The 27,306-nt window shown below is 40.7% G+C and overlaps 1 protein-coding gene across 1 annotated transcript in view; it reads right to left on the bottom strand.

Moving 5' to 3' along the window:
• Positions 1-27,306, bottom strand: part of BANK1 (B cell scaffold protein with ankyrin repeats 1) — a 235,995-nt gene that overhangs the window by 194,173 nt on the left and 14,516 nt on the right. Inside the window, exons 5-6 of the mRNA XM_027772930.1 lie at positions 8,334-8,500; positions 3,561-3,699 (exon numbers count right to left, since the gene is read on the bottom strand). Coding sequence (XP_027628731.1) covers positions 3,561-3,699; positions 8,334-8,500 — 306 coding nt within the window. The remainder of the gene's footprint in view (positions 1-3,560; positions 3,700-8,333; positions 8,501-27,306) is intronic.

Here is a 27,306-nt window from a genome sequence, read left to right as displayed (position 1 = left end):
CTAATTAATAAAGATTCTATATCTTTGTGGCTATATTATGCATTCCTTTCAACTTTTAATTGGTTGTTTCCTGCTGTGTTAATTTTTTTTTTTCTGGTTGTACCATGGGTATCAGAGGAATACCCTTTTTTCTTCTGTCTAAAAATTAGCTAATTGTTCTAGTTTAAAGTCTTCAAACATATATTTATAAGTTTTGACATTTGCTGGGATTTCAAATTTCTCCAGCACAAAATGGTCCCTGTCAAGGACAAACAATGGGTACCCGCAGGAAATATGATTCCTTAGAAAAGGAAGTAATTAGGGTACAGCAGCACACTGAGCTGGGCCAGCCTCCGGGGCAGAGTTGTAACATGCCACACTGCAGTCTTGAAAGTCACATGACCCTCCACGGGGTTGGATCCCTAGCCCAGTTGACTCAAAACACACTGGGTGTACTCGATGTACTGGTGGTTAGGGAAACGGATCAGGACATGGCCAGACCTTGTCGAGGCTTCTCCCCTCTCTCTCTCTGTCATGTTCAACATGTGCTCTCAATCATGAGTAAGGTAAGTTTACAAAAAGATACTGAGCTGGAAGACAAGGGGAGATGGCAAAACTAGAAAATACTTGGTTACAAATGTCTAATGAAGATGTAAAGAAGTGTGTCACCAGAGAAAATGCTACTTAGAAAGTGAATGTTTTAGGAATTTTCCCCACAGAGTAGCATAATTGCACTTGAACCTGTTCCCCCCCACCCCCGCCTTGCTAGCTACTGACCATATCTGGCACAGGTGCTGTCTTTTACGGAAGGTCAATAGTCAGTGATTCATTTTGTTTCAGATACTTGGATGGTCTCTCCTTGTGTGCGTTTTGGTAGTTTATGTCTTTTATATTTGTCCATTTGTCTAATGATCAAATCTGGGGCTGAGTCCGCAGTCTAACGGTTAAGGAAGCCAGATTCCACATGACTGGGCAACTACAGTTCATATCCCGACTCTGGCAGCTTGAAAAACATGCTGTGTATGTGTGTGTGCCAAACCCTGAAGGATGGAGAAATGGAGGAGAACGGATTCTGGCATGGTGATGCCCTCGTGGGGGCACTTTCTCCCTCTTTCCCCTTGGTCTCTATTGTCTCTCTCTGGTGAGCACCCATGTCCTCTGGCAATTAAACAAAAAATATGTCAGCATACAGTTGCCCATAGAACTCTTTATTCTCTTTTTTTTAGAGAGAGAGATTTTTTGCTATAGGTGCATGCACTCATTAGAGAGACAGAAAGTGAGAAATCAGCACCCTCCCACCCAGGGGGATGGCCATGCCACAATCCTTTTTCTTCCGTTCTCTCAGGACTTTGGGCATGCATGCACACATACATGCCCAGTGTGTGTTTTAAGCCACTGGGTCTGAGACTTGAACCACAGTTGACTCCGTGAGAGTTCGGCAACATAACCATCACACCATCTGCTGGTCCCTAGTCTTTTAATATTCACAGATTAGTAGTAATAACCCCTATTTCATTCTGGATATGGGCAATTTCTGTCTTCTCGCTTTCTTAGTTAGCATGGCTAGACATTTATTGATTTTACTGATCCTTCAAAAGCTCCAACATCGAGTATGGACTTTCTGTTTTTCCAATAAACAAGTCAAACTTTGCCATGCTTTATTCTCTGCACTGCTCTTAGCCATTAGGTATATCGTGCAAAAAATTTACGTAACATGCATCGTTTTATTTAACATCTTGATCTGCTATTTGGGAAATACTATTTAAGTACTTCTTAATTTGTACAATTGATTTTTTTTTTCTGTAGCGATTTTAGTCCAATTAGATTTAGTTTAAACTCTGCAACTAATTAGTTAGAAATTATTGTTCATTAAATCATTTAAAAACATGACATGAGGTAGTAGGGAGCTTCAAGACCAGGAAGAAAGCAGAAGAAAGGTCCTAAGAGGGTTCTTTCTCATCTCCTTTTTGCATGTGCTGGTCCAGGGCAGGAAGCAGGGGCTGAAAGGTCTACAGATGCTCGCTGGCAGGCCTTTCCTTCTTATTGTGTAATCTAACTCCCACCTGAACTGTGCAGAGAAATCCAGATGGGGACACATGCTTTGCACAACGCAAAGGCCTATAAAATGGACTGCACAATAAAAGAAAAATAGCTGCATTCTAAAAGGAAAAGAAAGTATATATTTGACACACTCTTTAACTTGAAATATTTTTGCTACATTTTAAAATTCATAATAAGATTAAGTATCTTTTCATTTCCCAGTATTTCGTGGGTCCAGCTGTGGTAGTGCAGGCTAGATGTAGCCGCTGGGCAGGCTGAGGCCACTTGGGAGGCCACATGTGATTCCCAGCCCGCCCTGAAAAGCCAGGCACGGTGGTTCATGCCCGTGGTTCCAGCAGCTGCAGGGGCTGAGGCAGGTGGAGCATGAGTGTGAGTGACGTGGCAGGCCCTGTCTGAGACAGACAGGTAAAGTGGCAATGCTCTGGTCCCAGCTACGTGAGAGCCTGGGGCAGGAAGATCTTGACCTAAAGAAACCCTTCCTAATAGGACACCACAAATACATTTGCACAGTATCTTATGATGTTCACATCTGTGAAAATTTTGTGAGCTAATTTTCTTCTTTCTTTTTTTTAAGAGAGATTTTTTGCTATAGGGCATATGAGTTCACCAGAGAGACAGAGAGAGACAGAGAGACAGAAAGCAAAAAACACCCCAGGGGGGATAGCTGTACCACAATCCCTTCTACTCCATTCCCCTCTTGGGGTTTTGGACATGCACGTACACATGTCTGGCATGAGTTTCAAGACTCCAGGTCTGGGACTTGAACCACAGTCAGCCAGGTGGGAGTCTAGCGACAATTATACCATCTGCTGGCCCCAAGCTGATTTTATTCAGATTGTAAAAGGATATCATGAATTAAAAAGTCCAATAGCCTTTTACATTTACATTAAAACATTCAGAGGTGAATGTCTTAGGTTTTTATTTTACTGTGATTATTGTGACAAGTGTGATTATTTTATCTGGAATTTTCATTCTGATGTAATTCATCATGCTGCATACAAAGCTGGATAATCAAACGATCACCTTCAAAAATCAAATAAGGAAAAACTGTGGTGGTTATACATACCAATGGTACCATGGTGATAACATAGTGACAAGGAGTTATGCTTTCTAGACCATGCAAAAGTATACTAAGAGGTGTGGGGAAACAAAAGTAAGGAAAAAAGACCAGTCATTAATAAAAATTCAAGTATCTGTTAATCCCAATGTTACAACAAGGTACACTTTTAAGAGCTGACATATATTAAAGCGTTCTCCACTGACAGGTTTAAACATGTGATGTTTGCTGGCCATCACTTCACTCCATGGTATATACATGGTATACATTTCTCATCATTTACACATCCTTCCTTTTGCAAATCCAGATTAATAATACCAACCTTGGGTGTGTGAAAGCCACACATAGGAAACACCTGCAGAGCAATAGCTGTTTCTGTAGGGAAGTGAAACCATTTATCATAAGTTTATGGAAAAGAACTCAGGGTGATGCTTTATACATATTGAAGCATAAAAATTCTTACCTAGAGCTTTCATACACCAGACTTTCTGACTCCAGAGGGCTGGCTGTGTCCTGATGCACTCATTACTGGATGCAAATTCAACCTCCACAGTATCACCAATGACTTCCTCTCTCAAAATAATGAATATTTCACCAGGATTCTATGAGATGAAAAAGTAACCTGATTTAGTATTTCAAAATTATGTGTATCCCAAAGTCAATCATTTCAAAATTGCTTAATTAAATATTATTACTCTGAGTATACTCACTCCCCAAAATGACTTACATCTTCATGTTTGGCCCACAGAGATTCTGCAGATCATCTGTTGATCTTACAAAATCATTTCAGCTGATACTCAATCCACATCAGGCATTTTCTACCAGAGTCTAATACTACCCAGCGCTTGTCCGCAGGCTATCCTGAATTAAATCTCTCCTCATTGACAAAATTGCGAATGGAGAATAAACCCTCTTTTCCAGAAATGACTGTGACTCCTTTAGCGATGAGGTGGTTTCGGCAAGTGACTGTGGACCCGGGCAGATTGTGGACCCGGGCAGATTGCAGAGAACACGCCCTCTGAGGGGAGCTGCACAGTCAGGTCACCATCAGGTGAGTCTGAAGGTGATTTAGTTATTGGGAGGTGCACAGGTCTATGTCTGAGATAAGATTTCACCTGGCACAATCGACAGTCTTGGACCAGAGAAGTCCTTGTTGTTATGGGGGCTGTCCTCTACATTCCAGGCTTCTGCACACTAGTGGCTGGTAGCAATCCCACATTCAATGACAACCAAGGACATCTGCAGACTTCCGCTAAACGTCCCCTTGGCAGGAGTGAAACCACTCCCAGTGGAGAACTGCTCTGAGGGAATGTACCCAAGGGATTTGTAGAATTAGGACGTTAGAGTAATGGATTGCACAGGCAAGAAAAACTACCAAATAATAGACCAGGTCCAGTTCTGGCTCAGTGGGATTCCAGAGGAGTATGTTTCCCATTTAGAGTTTTCCTTAGGAAGAGAAAACTGGATCTGAATCACTTGAACAACGAGGCAGGTGGCAGACCTTGAACAAACCAACCTCATTCATATCGTGCTCAATTCCCCCATACGACAAAAATCAAGACTATGCTAGAAAAACTAAGGTGTTGGCCCATCAATAAAGAAAATAAATTTTAAAATACTAAACTAGGACAGTGTGCCAATCCCACAGAAGATAAAAGAAAAGGCCAACTTTAGACACAGATTTGAAACTAAAATTCGCCTAGGTATTCCTTACAGAGATGGGGAAAGCTTACATAAGTAGAGCACTAAAACCAGACTTCTACCACTGCATGGATGCAATGGTTAAAGAAAAAAAATTTTTTTTCTGCTGTTTTAAAGTGGCACAAGATTTTCAAGGTCCAGGAAATCCAAAATCTATGGAAATGTACCAAGCTGGAAAGATAGCGAAGTGAGGGATGGACACTCACGAGCTCCCAGAGTCATAGGCACAGCAGCTGCGTCGCCACAGACCCAGGTAACAATCTCCTGGAGCTGAGGCTCCTGCAGAGGGGGGCAGACAAGGAAGAGAACCTTGCAGAAATGTAGGACGCAGACCCTAGCAATTCCACCGCAAAAGCAGCAGCGGGAGGGATCTGAACCAACTCTTCATTCATCATCATTATGCCACTATATAAAATCCACTGTCGGGGCCGGCAAGTGGCACAGTGGTTACATCACTGGACTCCCACATTGCTGACCACGGTTCAAGTCCTGGACCTGGTGGCTTAAAACTCATGCTGGGCATGGGTGCATGTGTGCCCAAAAACACAGGAGAAGGGATTTTGGCATGGTCATCCCCCCTGGAGGGGGATTTCTCACTTTCCTTCTCACTGCCTCTCTTCTCTCTGGCAAACCGCCCATGCCCTATAGCAAAAACCTTAAAAAAAAATGTCTATTGTCAACTCAGTGTTACATGCAGGAAACTCCAAACTGTAAAGAAATTCATAGATTTTAGAGATGCTGTGATCAGGGTACATTTAATAAGATCTGGTGATGGGCAAGAATAATGCCACAAATTTCTCGATTCTGTGGGAGTGGAGGGAGCCTCAGCCAACACATCCCGGGAAGAAGTCAGCAGTCACCACCAACTGGAAGACCTCTCAGAGGGAACGTAAGTGCAAAGGTTATACTCCCAGACAACTGGCACAGACTGAAGGTCACCCTGGCAAACGTGAAACATAACTTTCACTCAGTGGGACCCAAATGGCCTTTTTTGGTGGTACTTGACAAGAGCCAAATGGATTCAGATTATACTGTGATGTAAGTCCTGAGAATGCAAGAGTTTTCCTGGGATGACTATTTTTTTTGGTCAAAGATGAATTTATTTTGGATTTTTAAGGTGGGGGGGGCTAGTGCTAACATAATCTTGTATGATCTTTCAGTGTTAGGATTCTTCAAAAAGTAAGCTACTTGAGAAAGATTTGATATTGCAATGATTCGACTGCAGAGGATGTATAAAATTATGTCTCTATTAACAAAGAAACAGCCCATGATTCTTAGAGAACAATATGGAGATTCCTTAGGAACCTACAAATAGAACTACCATATGACCCAGTAACTCCACTTTTAGTTACTTACCCAAAGGATAGAAAAACCCTCAGGCAGAAAAACACTTGCATATCCGTGTTTATTGCAGTGTTATATACAATTGCTAGGACATGGAATCAACCCAAATGTCCAAAAATAGATGACTGGACTGAAAAAATGTGGCATATATACTCTATGGAATCCTACTCAGCCATAAGAAAACAAAGAAACCCTGACATTTGGTACAAACTGGATGAATATGGAAGATGTAATGCTAAGAGAAGCAAAAAAGAGTATGAAAGACAGACTTTGAATGTCCCCACTCACTGTGGACCAACTGTCTGTGCGCTAGGACAGAAACTGAAAATTTGGAAGGTACAGTAGCAGGGATGGCAACGGTAGATACTAGAGATAGTAAGGATGAGGTAATACAGGGTGGGTAATGGAGGGAGGGAGCGGAACAAGGGAAGAAAAAGAAAAAGTATGCTTAAATGACAAAAAAATAAAAAGCTATTTGCTGATGCTAATGTGTATAGTAATGTCTATGTCTTGACTGATATGGTAATCATGCTGAAAAAAGAAATGTGCACTGTAAAGATATATGTAATTAAATGTGATATAAAAACTAAATACAAATAAATTTTTTAAAAAAGAAAGAACACCTATCCTAACTAGCCATCTGCATAAGATTTTGTCTAGAAGGTAGTGAGGTTTGATCTTTTTTTTTTTTGGACTTTGATTTCTTTGCAAATTTAGTAATGGGAGAGTTTAAAAGTGCTCAGATTTTACTGTTGTGGATATTTTTAAGAGCAGCTATTTAGACTCACTGCATAACTCCTGGTGAGCTATTTTTAGTGTCAGAGGGCTTTCTTCTTCTTCTTCTTCTTTTCTGCTTTGATTTCCTCTACTTGAGAGTATTTCCACTTCTCTTTATTACAGTTCTTTTCTGTCTCTTCCATTATGTCTGACCCAGTAGGAGGCTCTGGTTCTGACTGGCCTGCTCTCCTTCTCTAAGTACCTGAGTTCTTTCAATGGGTTGTAATTTTTCTTTGTCATCATCAATGTCAGTACCCTCAAGACAGTGTAGTTCAGTTTCTTAGGGTCTCTGAGGTAGTGTCAAAGCGGCCTGGAATTGATAACACAATGGATCATAACAGCAATTCAGGCATGGGGCAGAGGGAGGAGGAAAGGAATTAAACTTCATTCAACTACACAGAATCGTGAGTGTCCCTCAGGACTGCTTGCGGGGCAGGACGAGGGACCCACCCTCAGCATTCAGAGTGCCCTGTAATCAGGCCATGCAAACCCTTCACCAGAAGGACCCGTCTATGCAACTCCCATAGGCTTTCCTACATCTTTGGCATTCTTCACTCAAAGACAGCAGAGACACTGAGGCTCAGCATCTTTTCACTGTTCAAACACAACGCAGCCAGGGGTCTGGGTAGGCTCCTTTGGTGGTCCGTTCCAAGGAGGAAAGGTCAGGAACACACATTCATGTAGTCGCCACTCTTACTCCCTGACGGACCAGCTGTTTTAGTGCTGCCCTTTTCACTTAGTGTCAGAAACACATGTTTTACCAATAAAAAGTGTTTTATCCTAAAGATAAATATTTGTAAATTCTCTTCAAGGGTATGTTTCTCTTTATGAAATAAAATCCTTGATCTGTTTAATAGGATGCCAACTCTCCTTTACGCAGCTTAATATACACAGCGACTATAGACCCGTTTGCAAAGTGTCAGGCGACATTTGATAAAATTAAGCTTCTATATGTTCTCTAATACTCAACGATTGAATAAACATGTTCATTTCCTATTCATCACCAGACATTGTCCTAGGTCCTGGGCAGCCATGAACAAAGTAGATGAAAGCGCCAGCTCCGTCGAGCTTATATTCTTAGGAAATACGGCATCTATTAAAACAAGGGGCCCAGGACCAGCAGTTGGCATAATGGCTATGTCGCTGGACTCCCATGTAGTTGACCGCAGTCTGAGTCCCAGACCCGGTGGCTTAAACTCACGTTGGGTGCATGTGCATGTGTACCCAAGATCCTGAGAGGAGAAAGGAGAAGAAGGGATTGCAGCGTGGCCATCCCTCAAGGGAGTGATCTCCTTCTTTCTCTGTCTCTGTCTCTCTCTCTCTGGCGAGTACACATACCCTATAGCAAAAGCCCTTCAAAACAAAAACAAAAACAAAAACAAGGGACCCTCCACAAGAAGCCGTCTTTACTGACCTCACATGGAATTTCAACAGGAAGCACCACTGCCCGGGGAAGGGTGCTTCTTGAAGCTTCTAATAATTCTTCTTTTTCCAGCGTCTCACTTACTTCCCCTGAAGGTTTTGCCCTTAGGTCTGGTGGAATGTTGATCTCCAGGTATTCTTCAGAACCGAGAGAGACTTCTATAAACACAGATTAAGATTTAGCTAAAGCCATATCATTTCCTCCATTTTTATAAAGACTCATTGCTGAACGACTGATTTAAAATATCAAGGGCAACCAAATTTAAGGTAGCTGAAATAATTGGATCCATGTTAATAATTAAAATGCCGCTTCACAGTTTAACTCGTAGTATAACCTCTATGACTAAACTAAATCAAATACATAATTACATGTTCACTAGTTAAAATGTTTTCCAAAAACAACAAATAATTCCCCATTTATGTTTTTGCTTAATATTAAAATAGTAAATCTTCAAAAACACAAACCATTTCCTTTTCATGATGGTTATTAAGAAAATGTACATTATTTTAAATCAGAACAAGTTAAATCAGAGCTGTTGCTTACCCTTTGTATATATTTTTAATTTTTAAAACAAAAGCCATGACTATAGGACAGTCACTAAATAATATTTGACACCAATTTGATAGTAAAATATTAACGTTCATCAAAATGTTAATGTGTGCTATGAAAATAAGCATTCTATATCAAATAAGTTGTGTTTCTTTATGGTAGTACTACCAACAACACTGAAATATACTAACCACCCAAGCGACCGCACATCCCAAACCCCCGCCAGAAGGTGGTGTGATGGTCAAGGTGCAGGACTCCCACAAGGCAGACTGTGGTTCAAGTCCTAGACCCAGAAGCTTGAAAATCAAGGCAGGCCCATGTGCCCAAAATATCAGGAAGAGACTGGAGGAGAAAGGACTGTGGTGTGGCCATCCCCTCATAGGATGATTTCTCACTTTCCCTGTCTCTGTCTCTCTCTTGCAAGTGCATGTGCCCTATAGCAAAAATCTTAAAAAGAATGATTAAAAAAAAGAAAGAGGTAAAGAAAGTAAAGCAGTGGAAACTTTTTTAGAAAGAAAGGAAGAAATATGCTAATGCAAATTTTGAATTTCAAAGAAGAAACAGGATATCTGGTTTTTTATTTCAATATTTAGTCATTGAGCGTTTGGTCACATTAAATCATTAATCATTAAAACACTGTTCTGTATTGAAAAATAAGATGTTTTAAGAGAGATGGATTGTTATTTTTATTATTATTATTCAATGTCTCAAAGTCCAAAGTGTTTCATTGGGGCACAGAATCAATGTGACTAAATTAGGACTTTCAAAACAAGGTCACATTTGTAAAGTCTTAAGTCTACCCCAAAATATCCCTCAGATCTCCAACAAGGCGAACTAAATTTAAAAAAAGAAAGAAAAGAAAAGCAGCTGGAAATTGCCTAGCCCCAGGAGAAGGTCTTGTTCCAGCAGCCGGCTGGCAATCCAGGTAAGCCCCAGCCTCTCCTATTGAACACCTACAATTTCACATAACATCAACATGGGACAGGGCTACTCTGTCACCATGGTGGATCAAGACCTTTCTACAGTTACATGGAATCCAGGCAAAATATGAGCATTGCCCCAACCACCCAAGCGACCACACATCCCAAATCCCCACCAATTTGAACCACTGGTGCTGCTTTACCTAACCCCACTTCAGCCTCTTTTCATCTCTCCTGCCTCTGGACAGATGACACCCTTCTCCCAGTTTGTCTGGGGATTTTCTGATTTGGGCCCTGAAAATACTGTGTCCTAGGAACCCCCTCCAGTGCAAGCCAACCGGAGCAGGTGGCCCCTTACTTCCAAGCAGAGTCATGAATGTAACAATCACCCTGGATTCCTGATGGCAAGTAAGCTACAGTGAAGCCCTGCTTCCTCTGCCCTCACTCACATTGTTTAACACAAACCTGAATCCTGACCCCTTTCCTAATGCCTTTGCCGAGACAACCCGTGGTTCTCCTAGTGTGTCTTCTCTTCATTGCAAACACAGAAAATCCAAACAGTACAAGTGCAGGTCGTTCTCAGGGGTCTTGGGCTAAAGGCCATTGACGGGATGAAAAGGGACAGGGAAAGGCAGCAGAGCTGGAAGGAGCTGGCATGTGGTATCACGGTACCCAGGAGAGATGCCTCACGTTCCACTGGGCACTTCTACCAGGAAAGATGAGTAAAAAGGAAATGCCCCTTGGGAGGTGCTTGCTGTCTCTGTGTTGTTATCGAGGAAGGACACGTTTTGTTTTGTTTCTGTCTTAGAAAGCTGCAGAATTAAAGCAGAAAAAAACACCTGGGATTTCCAGATTTCTTGCAAGAGAGGTCTTGTTTGAAATAAAATGAAAACTAGCCTTTATTTCTCTAACCATTTAAAACCCTTTTACAAGCCAACTCACGTCATCTCTCTCTCTCTCCCTCTCTCTCTCGTGCATCCATTTATCTACCTAGTGAAAGGTTGCAGGAGAACAGCTCAATTATTTTGTGAGTTGATGAAAGAACTAGAAAACTTATTTTATTTAAATACGCCTTAAAAGTTGGAAGAGTAAGTTGTTTTACCATAGCACTATCTGGAATTTTCCGCTGATTTCTCCGTGATAAGAGATTAAGACGAGGTATTTTATTTACTCTGGGGACATAAACAGAAATGTGCAAAAAGATTTATCTCTATAAGTGCTCACAAAATCCGCATTTATCATGCAAAAAATTGGAAGCAATCTAAGCAATAAAGGGCCAGATGAAAATATATCATATGATAAGAGATGTAGCTAAAAAAAAAATCAAGAAATATCTAACGATAAGGAACGAGTTTATAACGTAACTGAAAATTTTGAGTTATAAAATTGTCAATTTAGTAGGTTCTTATTTTAGTAAAATAAAAAATATACATAAACACAACTGTGTGGTAGGAATTCAAAACACTTATTTGAATGAGTAAGAATAGAATAGGCACATATACTGAAAATATCAAGAGTAGCTCTTTTGCTGGAAAAAGTCATGATGTATTTTTTTTCTATGCAAAAATGTGTCATAACTTTCTGACAACCTGATAGCTGTGGGCACTGGATAGTTTTATTAGATAGACAGATCAATAGATAGATAGGTATATATAATAATACTATCTAATGATACAGTACAGTAAGTATAATATATTAGATTTTTCTACAATGAACATGTATTTATTTTTTAGATTAAACTATGTAATTTTAATTCATATAGAGAAATGAATTTATCAAAATTGTAGACTGAGAACATGCATCTATTTTTCTTCTCCACAATATGTAAATGAAAGAACAGAAAAGACTATTTTGAAAAATAATAGGTATAATCCTGGATATTGATAAATGGTACAATTACATAAGAACACATTTTTTTTAACAAGCAACTTCTGAAGTTTATTTTCTATTGCTTCCAGAAGAGAGAGACAGTGAGAGAGAGACAGGCACTTTTCACAAGGCCTTCCTGCCACCGCCCACCCCTGGCCAGTGGCAGACGGCCTTCGGCAACACGTACGGGCACCTGGCACACAGGGAGGCCACAAATCGAGACCTTTGCTCGGCGTCCTCCCCCTGCCGCCAGCTGGCCCGGAGCACATTCTGAAGAGTTCTTAAGAAACAAGTGAATCTGGGATGAGATGAACAGAGATTCCAGAGAAGAGCAAACAGAGCCCAACGCGTGCTGACAAAGGCAAGCTCAAATACCAGAGCAGTTTTTCAAATCTAATTAGTTTTCCAAAGTAAAGAAACTGTGAACTCCACACTCAAAGAGCAGAAGGAGGTCCTGGGACAAAGATAACGACAATGAGCTAAAACGTCGCTTGGAACAACCGACGATTGGGACATGCTCAGCTGCTGCTTCCCGCGAGCAGTAAGCAGCGCTGCTTTCTGCCATGAGAATAACACTCTAGACTCTTTCTAAATACCGCAAACTGGTACTGGGGATGGGTAAGGTGGCAGAGTGGGCCTGGAGCGTTTCACAACTTTCCCCAAAACAGCAGAGAAAGAAGAAATGTTAAAAGCTGATTTCGGCACTCCTCTGTGTTCAGCTTGCACACGTGACCCTCTAAGCGTGTGTTCTAACTGGTAGCATGATGGAAGGAGCAGTGGCTGCTAACTGACAGCAATTTCCAATTAGAAATATAAACTGTCACCCAAGATCATCTCCGTCTTGAGCAATAATCTAATGCATGAATGAGAGGCACCAAAATTAACACAGAAAAAAATACTTAACATGAGAAAATGATTTCTGAAGGATAGTCAAACTGCTCAGAAAAACTTGGTAGGCTCTCACGTTTCTTTCTTTTCTTTATTGTTTTTTCCCCAGAGAGATGTTTTGCTATAGAGTGTGTGCACTCACTGGAGAGACAGAGAGAAGGTGAGAACTCACCCCCAGAGAAGATGGCCATGCCACAGTCCTTTTCCTCCATTCTCCTCTCCATGGGCGTGATTTTTAGCCTTCAGGTCTGGGACTCAAACCATGGTCAGTCATGTGGGAGTCCAGCACCTTAACTACTACTCCACCTGCTGGTCCTAGGCTATCCTAGTTCTAAGAAGGACCAGGTAACTGATGGAGTAGGAGCAGAATAATAAGAGAAAAGATGGCCATGCCGCAGTCCTTTTCCTCCATTCTCCTCTCCATGGGCGTGATTTTTAGCCTTCAGGTCTGGGACTCAAACCATGGTCAGTCATGTGGGAGTCCAGCACCTTAACTACTACTCCACCTGCTGGTCCTAGGCTATCCTAGTTCTAAGAAGGACCAGGTAACTGATGGAGTAGGAGCAGAATAATAAGAGAAGACAGGAAGGCAGCGTGTATGTGTGTGTGTTGGGGCATTAAAACTGCGTCTATCTGCCCAGGTTTGCTACCAGACCTACCTGCATCCTCATCAGTTGTTTTTAAAGGTCTATGCCCTAGGGCACATGCATTCGCTGGAGAGACAGACAGAGGGAAAGTGAGAAATGACCCCTTTGAGAGACTGTCCACACCACAATCCCATCTCGATTCTCCTGGGATTTTGGGTGTGCACGTACATGTGCCTGGAGTAATTTTCTAGCTGCCAAGTCTGGGACTCGAACCGTGAGTTGGCCATGTGAGCCTCCAGCACCTTAACCACTATCCCACTGGCTAGCCTGGGGATCATTGTTTTAAATGAGGAAAATAAGGGTCTGAACAGCCAATGAACTCTTCCAAGCCCACATGGCTAGTCACTGCTGAAATCAGCAGAGGACCTAGCTGGTCCAATGTGAGACCCTGGCTCCTACACGGCACCGTTTCCTCCAAGATTACATTCATGCACGTGACAGTCAGTGCGTCAGGGAACGATCTCACAGAGTAAGACATGAAATTTTCAGAGCTGTGGAAAACAACATGTGGCCCAAACCCCCCACGAAGATGTCTAAGGAATGAATTCTTTCTATTGCATAAGATTACACCCCATTTGACATTAAATTGATGTTCTAGCTAGGATGGCAAATTTACACAGAAATGGCAGTTTATGTGTGGGTACGTGCGCCAGTTCTTGCTGCTCACTGAATTACCTCATGAGAACGTTTTATTTTACAGATAATTCTTGGAGGTGGTTTCTATGTTGTCAGCTTGGCTCTTACGGCTAGAGAGAGAACATTCCACATTTTATAGTGCTGACTGTGGGATTGTGGATAACAGGTAACGACAATTCTTCTGGGGCTAAAATCTGAAGAAGGCACACATTTCTGATTTTGTTTCCGGTGCCTTCGAGCTCTTTCCAGGCATCCGAGGGCAGAACACGAGCTCTCACAGCGGGCTTTTTCTGGCATGCTTTTTTAAAAGGTGCCCATCAGCATTTTATGCATTTTAAGTATTAACCAACAGAGGGGGGCCAGCACTGGTTCAGGTGCTGGATTCCCACGTGGCTGACTGTAGTTTGAGTCCTGGACCTGGTGGCTTGAAAATCACAACAAATAAATAGATTTTTAAAAGGTGTAAAAAATATTTACCAGCAGAAAGGGAAAATCAAGTACACAGCTTTGACACTAACTAGCATGGGAAGTGCTACACTATTTACTAGACAGCGAGAACAGAAGTTTTCTGAATTATGGAAAAGCATTACTCATAACTGAGTCACCCAGCCCCCGAAGTGCAGTGGTCAAGGCCAGATCCCACACTGCTGAAGGTGGTTCAAGGTCCAGCCTGAAGGTTTGAAAAACATGCTGGGCTGAGACCAGCAGTTGGCATAAAGGCTATGTCTCTGGACTCCCAACCACAGTTTGAGCTCCAGACCTGGTGGCTTAAACTCATGGCGGGCTCATGTGTGTGCATGTCCAATCCTGAGAGGAGAATGGAAGAGAGGGGATTGCGGCGTGGCCATCCCCCATGGGGGGTGATTTCTCACTTTCTGTCTCTCTGTCTCTCTCTGTCTTTCCTCTCTCTGTCTTTCTGGTGAACACCCAAGCCCTATAGCAAAAAACTCTCAAAAAAAAAAAAAAAAGGAAAGAAAGAAAGAAAAAAAAGCTAGGCAAATGTGCGTGCACCCCCAAATCCTGATGGGATAAAGAATTGGAGAAAAAAAGATTGTGGCATAACCACACCCTAGAGAGCAGTTTCTCTCACTAGGAATCACACATGACTTCTGAAAATTAAAAAAAAAAATCTTTAAAACAAAAAATAAATAAGTTAAAGGATTACTTTAAAAAAATTATTCCTAATATCTAAATGTAACAATAATGGGGAAAACATTAAAACACATGATACTAGTATTTCAATTGACAATATAAAGTATATCCCAGAGCGTAAAAAGCTAATAAAAAATATCTAAGGGTCATACTCATACTGAGTAACATGCTGAGACAACTAGTATAACTGATAGGCTGATGATGAAGGCGCCTTTTTATTGAATCAAAGTTAATGTGTTAGAATATTTATCCGAAAAAGAACAAAACGAGGGAAATAATATTGAAAAGCAAATGTGAAAGTTTATTTACCATTCCAGACTACCCTAAATGTCCCAGGCAGAAAACCTACCTCAGCTCCCTTAGCCTGAGAAAGGTTACTGACACAGAGCAACTGTTCAGTATCGTATTCATGTGAAGTACATTGCCAGTTTACCCGTGTAAACAAGAACACAGTCTCCAAGATGCGAAATATGTTAAATGTGACATGCCAGTTAAAGCTAGAATACGGAGAGGCCATGTGGAAGCTGACTCTCCCAACTGAAAATACAGGCGAGGAGGAAAGGGAGGGTTCTCAAGCACCATCCATTTACAGCCAGCTCAGTTTTTCCTCCCAGACTCTGAAATAGACAAACCTGGACAATTTTAAGAGCATTCTAATCAGACTCGAGGTCTAAGAAGTCGGAAAGGTCTGGTACTGTCCAAGGATTCTAATACTTTTTAAAGATCAACCCCCAATCTTTCACGAGTGCAGTTATTTGTACAATAGGTTTCCAGTTGCCTACCCTGCTGTTTCTACTTAAAATCAGAATGGGGGACCAGCAGTTAGCGTAATGGCAATGTCTCTAGACTCCCATGTAGTCGACTGCAGTTCATGTCCCGGATCCGGTGGCTTAAACTCACGCCGGGAGAGTGTGTGTGTGTGCCCAAGATCCCAAGAGGAGATTCATGAGAGGGGATTGCGGCATGGCCATCCTTCCTGGGGGGGTGATTTCTCGCTTTCTGTCTCTCTGTCCTCTCTGTCTTTCTGGCGAGCGCAGGTGCCCAATAGCAAAAACCTCTCCAAAAAAAAGAAAAACAAACAAACAAAAAAATTCATAATGTGACATATTGGAAAAATTTTCACAGGTATTTATCACTTCTATTTTTTCCTGATAGGTCCCTTGTCATGCTTAGCTCTGAACACTTCCTTGTTTACTCTTCCTACAACAATGCATTATGCAGTTCTGAGTAGTTAAGATAATCATGACTTTGTTTCATGATTTTGAACTATTTGTTGTAAACTGGAATCTTTCATTAGAGCGCAACCTTGATCTTTGTGAACTTTTCTCAGGAACAGTTGTTCACGTGTTTACTCCTGAGCCAAAGGCAAATGTGACCTCCTACTGTATCATTTGAGGCTTTTTTTTTAAACACTAAAAAAAAACAAAAGTCAGTCGCACATTTGTTTAGGGTTATAGTCCCGTACTTGTGATTTATGCTTTGCTTTTTTTCTTAACATAAATTCTGATTTTGTTTTAAAATGACTCTCTACATATGTGGCAAGTGATCCCTCGATTTTTAAATAGCTTATAGTCTACACTACAGGAATTTATCAGTGGAATGAAATATGCTGAAATGTTAACAGTAATAGCCTCTGGGTATTGTCATTCCTGGTGACATTTTTTCCTATTCCTCTTATAGTTTCTGTACTATTCAGATATCCTTTATGTGAGTATCTGTGATTCTTATAGCTAGAAAAAAATTGAAATGTTCTAAAATATTTTTCTTTGGGTTTCACATTTACTATTCATAATTCGATATTGTCATATATTTGTTGAGATCAAATACACTATAAAGTTAAATATTTAAAATCATTCAGTAGCTACCTAAGAAGGAAGGGGGGCAGCGCATAGCTTCTTTTTCCTACGATCTCAACAGCTTTGAAAGTCTAAGACACAATTCCACATTAGACGTAAGCCACATTTTCTCATATCCTAAACAAATTTCAATGAGTTGTAAAGAACTTATCCAGTTGAAAAACACAATGTTGTATATGGTGTAGTCATTGTGAATAATGAAAAAATGACTGAGACAATCTGTCTCACCTTAAGAAGCTTCCAGACTACTGAGAGGGTTGATGAAGCGTTTGTTAGGGGATCAGGCAGCATTCAAATAGGGCTGAAAAATACATGTTCTCAATTTCCATAATTTAGTCAAATTGCATTCCTGTCTAGGGACTTGAATAAAAAGTAGTGTTGAATAAGAGTTAAGCTTCCTCATATAGGAAGCTATTAAGGAGATTGAGGCGCATCACTTACATCCCCACAGATAAGTTTTATAGCATTATGATACCATTAGCAGTAAAACAAAATTCAGGTACAGGATGAGCTTAAGAGGAGGACTTGTGTTGATTTCCACCTGTCCCAGTGTTCCCATTACAGTTCACAAGGAAATTGTAGTTGCCTAGGAAAGAGTAGAACTGAACAAATACAATGGATAAATATAGTTCCTGGGGAAACACGTGACTCCAACTCTGCTGCTATGCAACTTATAAATGGGGATTTTAAAAAATGTTCCCAATATATAGACCTCTTAATAGCAAAAATAATTGGAAATAGCTCATAAAAGCTTAAGGTTAGGCCATGGTAGGTAGTTAAGGCCACCTGAATCCCACATGGCTGTGTGGTTTGAGTCCTGGACCTGGCTGATTAAAAAGCATGCCATGTGCATGCCCAAGATCCTGAAAGGAGAAATGGAGGAAAAGAGATTGTGGCATGATTAGCCCCTGTGGGAGGTGCTTTATCTCTCTCTCTTTCTCTCTCTCTCTCTGGAGAGCACAAACACCCTCTAGCAAAAACAGATGACAAACCTTAAGTTTAACGGTACATATCTTCAATATTTGGGGGTAAGGGAATTTCTATTTGGTGGTATCATAAAACATCTGACTCTTAAAATATGTGTTCTCGATCTAATTTAAACTGTCTGTTGTGCTTCTCAGCGAAGAATGTAGTTAAAACATAGAGGCCGCTTACTCTGTTTCCTGTGTGAAATATGGAACTACAGAAAGGTAGGGTCAGATACATCATCCTGCATCAAGCTGATAGCTGGCCTGATAACACCCTGCATCTCATCTCCCAGGATAAATGTAAGTCTGGATGAGAAAATGCTACTGCTATTAAGAGACTAGAATTTAAAGTATCTGTTTAGGGAAATAAGTACTGGGACGAGCGAATGTTTGGCCACTGGCTAAGACAAGGCATGCCCCATCACGACTTAGAGGTAAAGTTTCCCTCCAGTGGCTCCCCCTTCACTGACGGCTGGAGTTCGTAGACCTCACATGACAGTCCTGTGCGCCTCGGGACACTGACTGCAAAGGCATAGAATCTAGGGGCGGATATTTACTCAGTAAGAGACAGCAGAAGTTTGCTTTTTCGTGGACTCAGGACATGGTTTCTTCCCTTTAACAACACTGCTGTGTTCAGAAAAGTCTGAGTGTCCAGTGGACACAGCAAATGACCATTTTCATGAGGAACAGAAACATAAAGAAAATGACCAGTTTTTAGCAAAAATGAAGAGATGATCATCTAAGGGGAATGGGCATTTGGGATAGCGAGGACTAACGCAGGTTCAGATCACAGTGATCCGAATAGTGTGAACTGGTACACCTCAGTTTAGAGAAAAAAGGAAGGTGGTAGAAATCTGGGATAAAGGACTGCTTCCCTAATAAGAATACGGTGAAAAGCTGAGAGCCGTGTACACAGTGCCATTACCAACACCACTAAAACTATTCTGTCCAAATTGCCTCTATTCTAGTATCAATAAATAAGCCCTGATTATATTTCTGTGTCTAGGACTAATAAAATTGTACTAACAATCTTGGCGTTTGAATTTAAAAAATGTATTATTATTTTATTTAGCTTTATTTATTTATTTATTTTAATTTGACCAGAGAGGAACAGAGAGAGTCCAGGTCCAAGACTCCAACTGCGGTCGGCCATGTGGGAGTCCAGTGCCCTTAACCACCACGCCCCCTGCCGCATTCAAATAGGGCTGAAAAATACATGTTCTCAATTTCCATAATTTAGTCAAATTGCATTCCTGTCTAGGGACTTGAATAAAAAGTAGTGTTGAATAAGAGTTAAGCTTCCTCATATAGGAAGCTATTAAGGAGATTGAGGCGCATCACTTACATCCCCACAGATAAGTTTTATAGCATTATGATACCATTAGCAGTAAAACAAAATTCAGGTACAGGATGAGCTTAAGAGGAGGACTTGTGTTGATTTCCACCTGTCCCAGTGTTCCCATTACAGTTCACAAGGAAATTGTAGTTGCCTAGGAAAGAGTAGAACTGAACAAATACAATGGATAAATATAGTTCCTGGGGAAACACGTGACTCCAACTCTGCTGCTATGCAACTTATAAATGGGGATTTTAAAAAATGTTCCCAATATATAGACCTCTTAATAGCAAAAATAATTGGAAATAGCTCATAAAAGCTTAAGGTTAGGCCATGGTAGGTAGTTAAGGCCACCTGAATCCCACATGGCTGTGTGGTTTGAGTCCTGGACCTGGCTGATTAAAAAGCATGCCATGTGCATGCCCAAGATCCTGAAAGGAGAAATGGAGGAAAAGAGATTGTGGCATGATTAGCCCCTGTGGGAGGTGCTTTATCTCTCTCTCTTTCTCTCTCTCTCTCTGGAGAGCACAAACACCCTCTAGCAAAAACAGATGACAAACCTTAAGTTTAACGGTACATATCTTCAATATTTGGGGGTAAGGGAATTTCTATTTGGTGGTATCATAAAACATCTGACTCTTAAAATATGTGTTCTCGATCTAATTTAAACTGTCTGTTGTGCTTCTCAGCGAAGAATGTAGTTAAAACATAGAGGCCGCTTACTCTGTTTCCTGTGTGAAATATGGAACTACAGAAAGGTAGGGTCAGATACATCATCCTGCATCAAGCTGATAGCTGGCCTGATAACACCCTGCATCTCATCTCCCAGGATAAATGTAAGTCTGGATGAGAAAATGCTACTGCTATTAAGAGACTAGAATTTAAAGTATCTGTTTAGGGAAATAAGTACTGGGACGAGCGAATGTTTGGCCACTGGCTAAGACAAGGCATGCCCCATCACGACTTACAGGTAAAGTTTCCCTCCAGTGGCTCCCCCTTCACTGACGGCTGGAGTTCGTAGACCTCACATGACAGTCCTGTGCGCCTCGGGACACTGACTGCAAAGGCATAGAATCTAGGGGCGGATATTTACTCAGTAAGAGACAGCAGAAGTTTGCTTTTTCATGGACTCAGGACATGGTTTCTTCCCTTTAACAACACTGCTGTGTTCAGAAAAGTCTGAGTGTCCAGTGGACACAGCAAATGACCATTTTCATGAGGAACAGAAACATAAAGAAAATGACCAGTTTTTAGCAAAAATGAAGAGATGATCATCTAAGGGGAATGGGCATTTGGGATAGCGAGGACTAACGCAGGTTCAGATCACAGTGATCCGAATAGTGTGAACTGGTACACCTCAGTTTAGAGAAAAAAGGAAGGTGGTAGAAATCTGGGATAAAGGACTGCTTCCCTAATAAGAATACGGTGAAAAGCTGAGAGCCGTGTACACAGTGCCATTACCAACACCACTAAAACTATTCTGTCCAAATTGCCTCTATTCTAGTATCAATAAATAAGCCCTGATTATATTTCTGTGTCTAGGACTAATAAAATTGTACTAACAATCTTGGCATTTGAATTTAAAAAATGTATTATTATTTTATTTAGCTTTATTTATTTATTTATTTTAATTTGACCAGAGAGGAACAGAGAGAGTCCAGGTCCAAGACTCCAACTGCGGTCGGCCATGTGGGAGTCCAGTGCCCTTAACCACCATGGCCCCTGCCGGCCCTGAATTTTACTCTCCTATGTATACATAAGAAGGACCTCCCCCCCAAGTGGACCAGCAGGTGGCTTGATGGTTAAGGCGCTGGACACTCCCACATGGCTGACCACTGTTCAAGTACTGGACCTGGTGACTTGTTTTCTGACTTCCCCCCTTTATCTCTCTTTCTCTGTGTCTCTCTCTGTCAAATTAAGAATAAATGAATAAGTAAAATTTAATAAATGATTAGTAAAAAAAAGGACCCCCCAATGACATTTAGAACATACAATAAAATAATGAAAAATAGAATTCAAAAATATAACTTGATTAAAATGAAGAAGATAAACTTCTTCAAAGAGAAGTTGCATATGTATAATAAACGGAGGAAATGACCTTGAGACCTTGATCTTTATAGCTTCAGAAATAATGGAGCTGCTTTATTAAATCATACAAGCCAGAAAATCTCTCTGGGACAAAATAAAACTCTCATGTAAAAGATCAGATACCTGAACTCACATTTATAATTCAGACTTTTTGAGTAATATACTTTACAAACAATCCATCATTTTAATTGGAATTCTGAAGCTATAATGAACTATTAGTTTCTTAGAGAAAGCAGAAAAGCAGATATTCAATCCTTGAATCTTACAGTTGGCAGCTAATAATTTTTCAAACTTTAATAAATTCGGGAAGTACAAAAACAGGTCTCCTGGCCTCTGTCCTGAATGTACAGTCATCATTACCCATTTGCTGTTAGAACTGATTCATTATTGTCTAAGTTAGTGAACAATCAATGTAGGTGTTTTACAGCCTTCTGCTAATTTTTAAAAATGTTTTACATACTATTTGGTTATGAGAGGCCTTGTCTGCTGCTCTAAGTCATTTTGATTTTATTCTGTAGGTGATGAGAGTCCCGCACTCGTCGTGTTTTGGATGAACAGAGACGAAGGAGACGATCCCCAGCTGGCATTTTAGCAGCAGGCTGTGGCAGGGATGAAGGCTGAGCCAGTGGATGGAGGAGGAAGTGGAAACATCCTGAGGCAGAGAAGTTGATTGAATGTGGGAGGGGAGAAGGCTTTGTGATGGCTTGGGGGTGCTAGGGGTAGGAATGGTGCCTCGACCCAGAACACATGAATAGGGTGAAATTTTCTGTGGGATAAAGCAGGAAAAAATAACGATTTGGCCAATCTGGAAGTGCGACATGAATTTGACCACATGTACAATGTCGAGTCTTGGGGAACACATGCAGGTGAGAACAGCGATTGATGGTGTCCGTGATGTTCCGGCAACGTTCACAACAACACGAAGGTTTACCTTGTCTATGACAATGCAGGACAGTGGAGACAGAACAGCTGTCATCTCACCATGGATAAAGGCAGTGGCACCAAATGGTACTACTAGCCACCACACTCCTGCAGCTGAGATAAATGTCAATTTCATATAGGAACATCCCTGATAAAGCAGTAAAAATAATTTTACTTCTACCTTTGAATTTTTTATATATTCATTGATGTTTGATATCTACATGTTTAAACAGCACGTTCAGAGAGTGTAATTTGATACATTTTGAAACACACATACACACATATTCATCACTACAACACAATAAAGCATCATCCCAAAAGTTTTCTCGAGCAGATTTATAACTACTCTCTCCTCTCCATGTGCATCATTCTCTGAACACACTGGCAAAATGCTGATACGCTTGCTGTCACTATAGATGGCTTTGCATTTTCTAGGTCGTAGACTAAGTTTGCTTTTCTTTCTGATATCTTTCCCTCAGCCTATTATTCCAAGGTCCGTTCATGTTGTTGCATGTATCAGCAGATCATTCCTTATTGTTGAGTAATTTTTTATTGTATAGACATATGCAATTGACTTATCTACTTACCTGTTGATGAGCATTTAGGTTTTCCAAGTTTTTGACTATTATAGGTAAAGTTGCTATGAGTATCTTTGTACCCATGTGTTCATTTTCCTTAGGTCAATACTGAGTGAAACGGCTGGCTTATGTGGTAGGCCTATATTTAGTACAGAAAATTAAAAAAACTCTTCTCCAAAGTTGACTGCACTATTTTATGTTCCCACTGGCAGTGTTGACAGTTTCCGTCGCTGGACCCCCTCACCAGTACTTGGTAAGGTCAGTCTTTTTCACTTCAACCATTCTAGTGGTTGTGATCTTGTTGAGGTTTTAATGTTCATTTTCCTGGTGACTAATGGCACTGAGCATCTTTTCAAGAACTCACCTGGATTCTGGATATCTCATCCAGTGAAGTAGCTATTTTTAAAAAAGTTTATTTCTTTGATGAGAGAGAGAGAGAAAGAAAGAGACAGCCTTGATAGAAACTTACCACACCATGATCCTCCCCTCAGCCTCCCAGGATCATGGACATGGTGGGGCATGGCCAGCATGTTCAGGTTGACCCAGGGTCAGAAGCCGGGGTCTCCCATGTGACTCACCCTCCTGCCTGCCCCTGTGTGACTGTTGTCCGATCTTTCAACTGGATTGTTTGCTTTCTCACTGTGTTCTGTTGGTTCTCTACATTCTGAATACAAGTCCTTCAGTGAATGATTTTTCTCCTCATTATGAATAAAATGTTCCTGTTTCTTTGCATGCTGGATACTTCTGGTTAACTGACAGGTGTTAAGAACTCAAGCTTCTTGGTGTTTTATTCCTGTAGATGTTCTTTAGCTTCATTCTGGGATGCAGTGATGTTACTTGATCCTTTTCAGGGTTGCTCTAAGTCCTGTCTGGTAGGGCTGGAACAGTCTTTAATCCAGGGCTTATGCTTCTCCCAGTATCCAGACAATACCTGCCCAAAGATCCTACCTGAGGTTTCTAGGTGGTGCTTTCCACTCTCACTTGTGGCAACACAAACTATTCCCAGCCCTGAGCGAGCTCCTGAAATTGTTCCTCTGCTCCCTCAGGACTTTTCTTCTTCTGTTCATGAGTAGTTCCTCATGTGACGGCCCTGGATAGCTGAAGACTCAAAGGGACTCCTCTGCAAGGCCCTGGGGTTGCCCTCCATGCTGCCCTCTCCTCTCCAGTTCCCTGCCCTGGAGCTCTAGTCTCCTAAGTCTCCGGGGCACCCACCCCACTCTTCAACTCCAGGGAGCCATTGAGCCCATGGGTGTCTTAAGAACTCTCCCCAGACAGTAAGCAAGGAGCCCTGTAGATGTCCTCTTACTACTTTTCCTCCCCCAGGGATGATGTTCCTGAGCTTCCTGAGGTCCAGCATCCAGGAGGTTGTCTCATATGCATTGTCCATTTCGCTTTGCTCTGCAGGGTCCTAGTCACTCCCTTCTGGCAGGAAGGGGAAGTCCACTACATACATTTTTAGGGTTCTGTTTCACAAAATTCATAATGCGCTTTGGTTGCATTTTGAAGTTTGAAAGTTATCTTATGGGAAAATGCACGTGCAGTTCTTAGAGTTGTGGAGAAACAAGCCATTCATTTTATTTATTTTTTAAGTTTTCCTAGTGAAACAACAGCTGTACTTGAAAGAACAACTCACTGTCGGTGTTCAGATTTCCATATTAGTAGCCATTACGCAAGCGAATGATAGAAGCTTGACTCTTTATGGAAAAAGAACACTATTTGTGGCCGATGAACAAATTTATGTTTTCAGGCCAAAAAAAAATTTGTACTTCACAAGAGTTTGAGAACTTCCTAATATTTAATACTTTTGATTAGATCAATAAAGAGATGAATGAATGTGATTTAGACTTGCTTCATAATGAAACCTGTCACCGTTTAGATTTACATAGCTCCATAAACCACGCTGTTCCAAAATACCAATGCCTGATTATCGTATACTCACCCATGGGTAAACACCTCATTTCACATGCAATGTAGTCCAAAGAACAAAAACTTCACTGATCATAATTTTTCGATGTCACATAGCAAGCTTTAGGAAGCTATACTTGTCAAGTTTGGGTGTAGTAGTAAGGAAAAGCATTCCTATTTTTTTCTAGCTACATATCAGGAAGAGGCAGCATTTTATTTGTGTACAATGTATTGTAGAAACCAGGAAGGGAGTCTGACTAACTGCCATTAAACCACACACTAACGACGTCAGTAAAAGTGTGGAGCAGGGCTACTTTTCTCACCAGTTAACTCTTGTTTTAGAAAATATAGTCCTTTTACATAAGAATATGTTATTCATGTTAAAGGTTAACAGGTCTTCTTTTAATTAATGGACTTTATTTCCTTTCCTGAGATTCTTGGAGTGCTTTTTATTTTTCATTAATTTCACATTTTACATAGAGTCCCCCTCATGATATACACAATATTGTTTTTCCACAGAGAACTTCACATTTTAATGTCTGTTAAATGTTTCTTCTCTTTGCACCTCATCCAGGTCTATTCTTTTTTAAAGAATTAATATAGTTTACATTTTATTTTCTGAAAATATAAAAATCAATAGATTTAACTGACCTAAACAAGAGCTCTTGGGGGTTCTCAAAAACTTCTCAGACTATAAAGGGTTTCAAGAACAAAATTTTTGAGACTCGCTGACCTAGATTTATAGATTTAGAAGTCTTCAGCTTAGAGAAATCGCCTTCGGCTATGTTTAGAGAGACAGTCAGAAAACAAGGGCCAAGGATGGAAATCTAAGAGAATTCTCCTCTCCTATGGCTCATGCCCTGTACAATCAATCCATCTTTCTAACCCAGTTCTTATGTCCTTTAATCATCTTTCTAATTTGCCCTTTATAAAGTAACTCCCTGTTAATTCCTTCATTAAGATGCCCATCATTTCTCTCGTATGCCATTGTAGGACCTAAGCCTTGCCCAGCCATTGCAACCAGCATTTGAACACCACACTGTCAGAGAAACCCTTCTGAAACCCTCTCTGGTTACATCTTAATCCTCTTTGAAAGGGCTTTGAAAATAATACTTTTCAGTTAAGAGTCACACTCCTAGCATGACAGAGCCCTTCGGATTCTCCAGCTCAGCCTCCTCATACAAGAACACCAGGACATGAGTCCTACATTATGGTCACTCAAAGCTTCACATAGTTTTCTAAATGAATTCGATTATTCCTGGTCTCAGTGTATTCAGCCATCTTCTCACACACCCCAGAATGGAATAGTTAAAAAATAAATAAGAGTAAGGAATTGAGCCTTCTGAGAGTAATTTTTATCACCCCATATTCATGAGTGACAGGCCTTTCTATAAATATATGACTAGATATTAGTTGCCCCAAAGTTTTATACCTAATCTGGTAATCAATTCTGGAACAATACAATTGACCAGATATGATCTGAACAGAATGTTTTAAGTGACTGAAAACAATGTTTTGGTTGTTTTTATAAAGTCTAAACTTCATGCTGATTGCTCCTTTAACACTGAAAGGGGGTGGTAAAAGACTGTGGTGATGAAGACTATTTATAATCTAGGAGCAATTAGTTTATCTGCAACATTCTGCTTTATTTATACTTCCATTTCATAATATGGCCTCTTCTGCCCCAACCCCGTTAGAGTTCACTAAGTTGGAGGAGAGGGTTTGAGAAGAGAGAATAATATGTAAAGCCAAAAGGAGAGGCTTTGCTTTTTGTTGTTGTTGTTGTTGTTTGTTTGTTTGTTTTTGAGAGGTTTTTGCCATAAGGCATGTGTGCTTGCCAGAAAGACAGAGAGGGAGAGACACAGAGAGACAGAAAGCGAGAAATCACCCCACAGGGGGGATGGCCGTGCTGCAATCCCTTCTCCTTTCTCCTCTAGAGATCTTGGGCATACAGGCATATGCGCCCCACATGAGTTTAAGCCACTGGGTCTGGGACTTGAACCACAGTTGACTACATGGGAGTCTAGTGACATAGCCATTATTTTAACTGCTTGTTCCTCTTTCATTGGAATTTTTAAAAGCGTTTTTATTTGTAGCATTTTAGAAACACTTGAAAACATTTTTTCTGATAACTGGGATGCATACAAATTTTACACGATCAATCTGAAGCAGACAGTGAGGAATGATTCGCACGTGCTTGTATCTATAAATACCGAGAACATGTTGAGCCTTTTAAGATAGTTTGAAACTATTGGGTCATTGGAAAAGTCATGGTGTGTTTTTCTATTTGTGACTGTTCCACCAACCCGACACTTACTTTCTGTATCTCTGTGACTAGTTACAGAATAAACTCCCTTCTTCTCCAGACTCTGCCTCTCATTTCATGGATGATGAGAAGCAGCAGCTGAATTTAGTTTGCCTATAACACTATTATAACGCTGCTCTTCATTCTCTGTGTCTTCTTTTAAAGTATAATAAAGCTAAACATTTGATATCCTTGGTTTATATTACCAATATAAAAACAAAATTAAATGACAAGAGTCTTCATTGAAGAATTCAAATGTTTTCCGCCACTGTTCTATTGATTTGATAATGAAGAAAACATGAGGAAGTAAACCATAGAGAGAGCTGTTGGCAAGCCCAAGTATCTG

Source organism: Tupaia chinensis, unplaced genomic scaffold (genome assembly GCF_000334495.1).
Source record: "Tupaia chinensis unplaced genomic scaffold, TupChi_1.0 Scaffold000315_1, whole genome shotgun sequence".
Taxonomy (NCBI): domain Eukaryota; kingdom Metazoa; phylum Chordata; class Mammalia; order Scandentia; family Tupaiidae; genus Tupaia; species Tupaia belangeri.
This window is presented reverse-complemented; position numbering and strand designations above follow the sequence as displayed.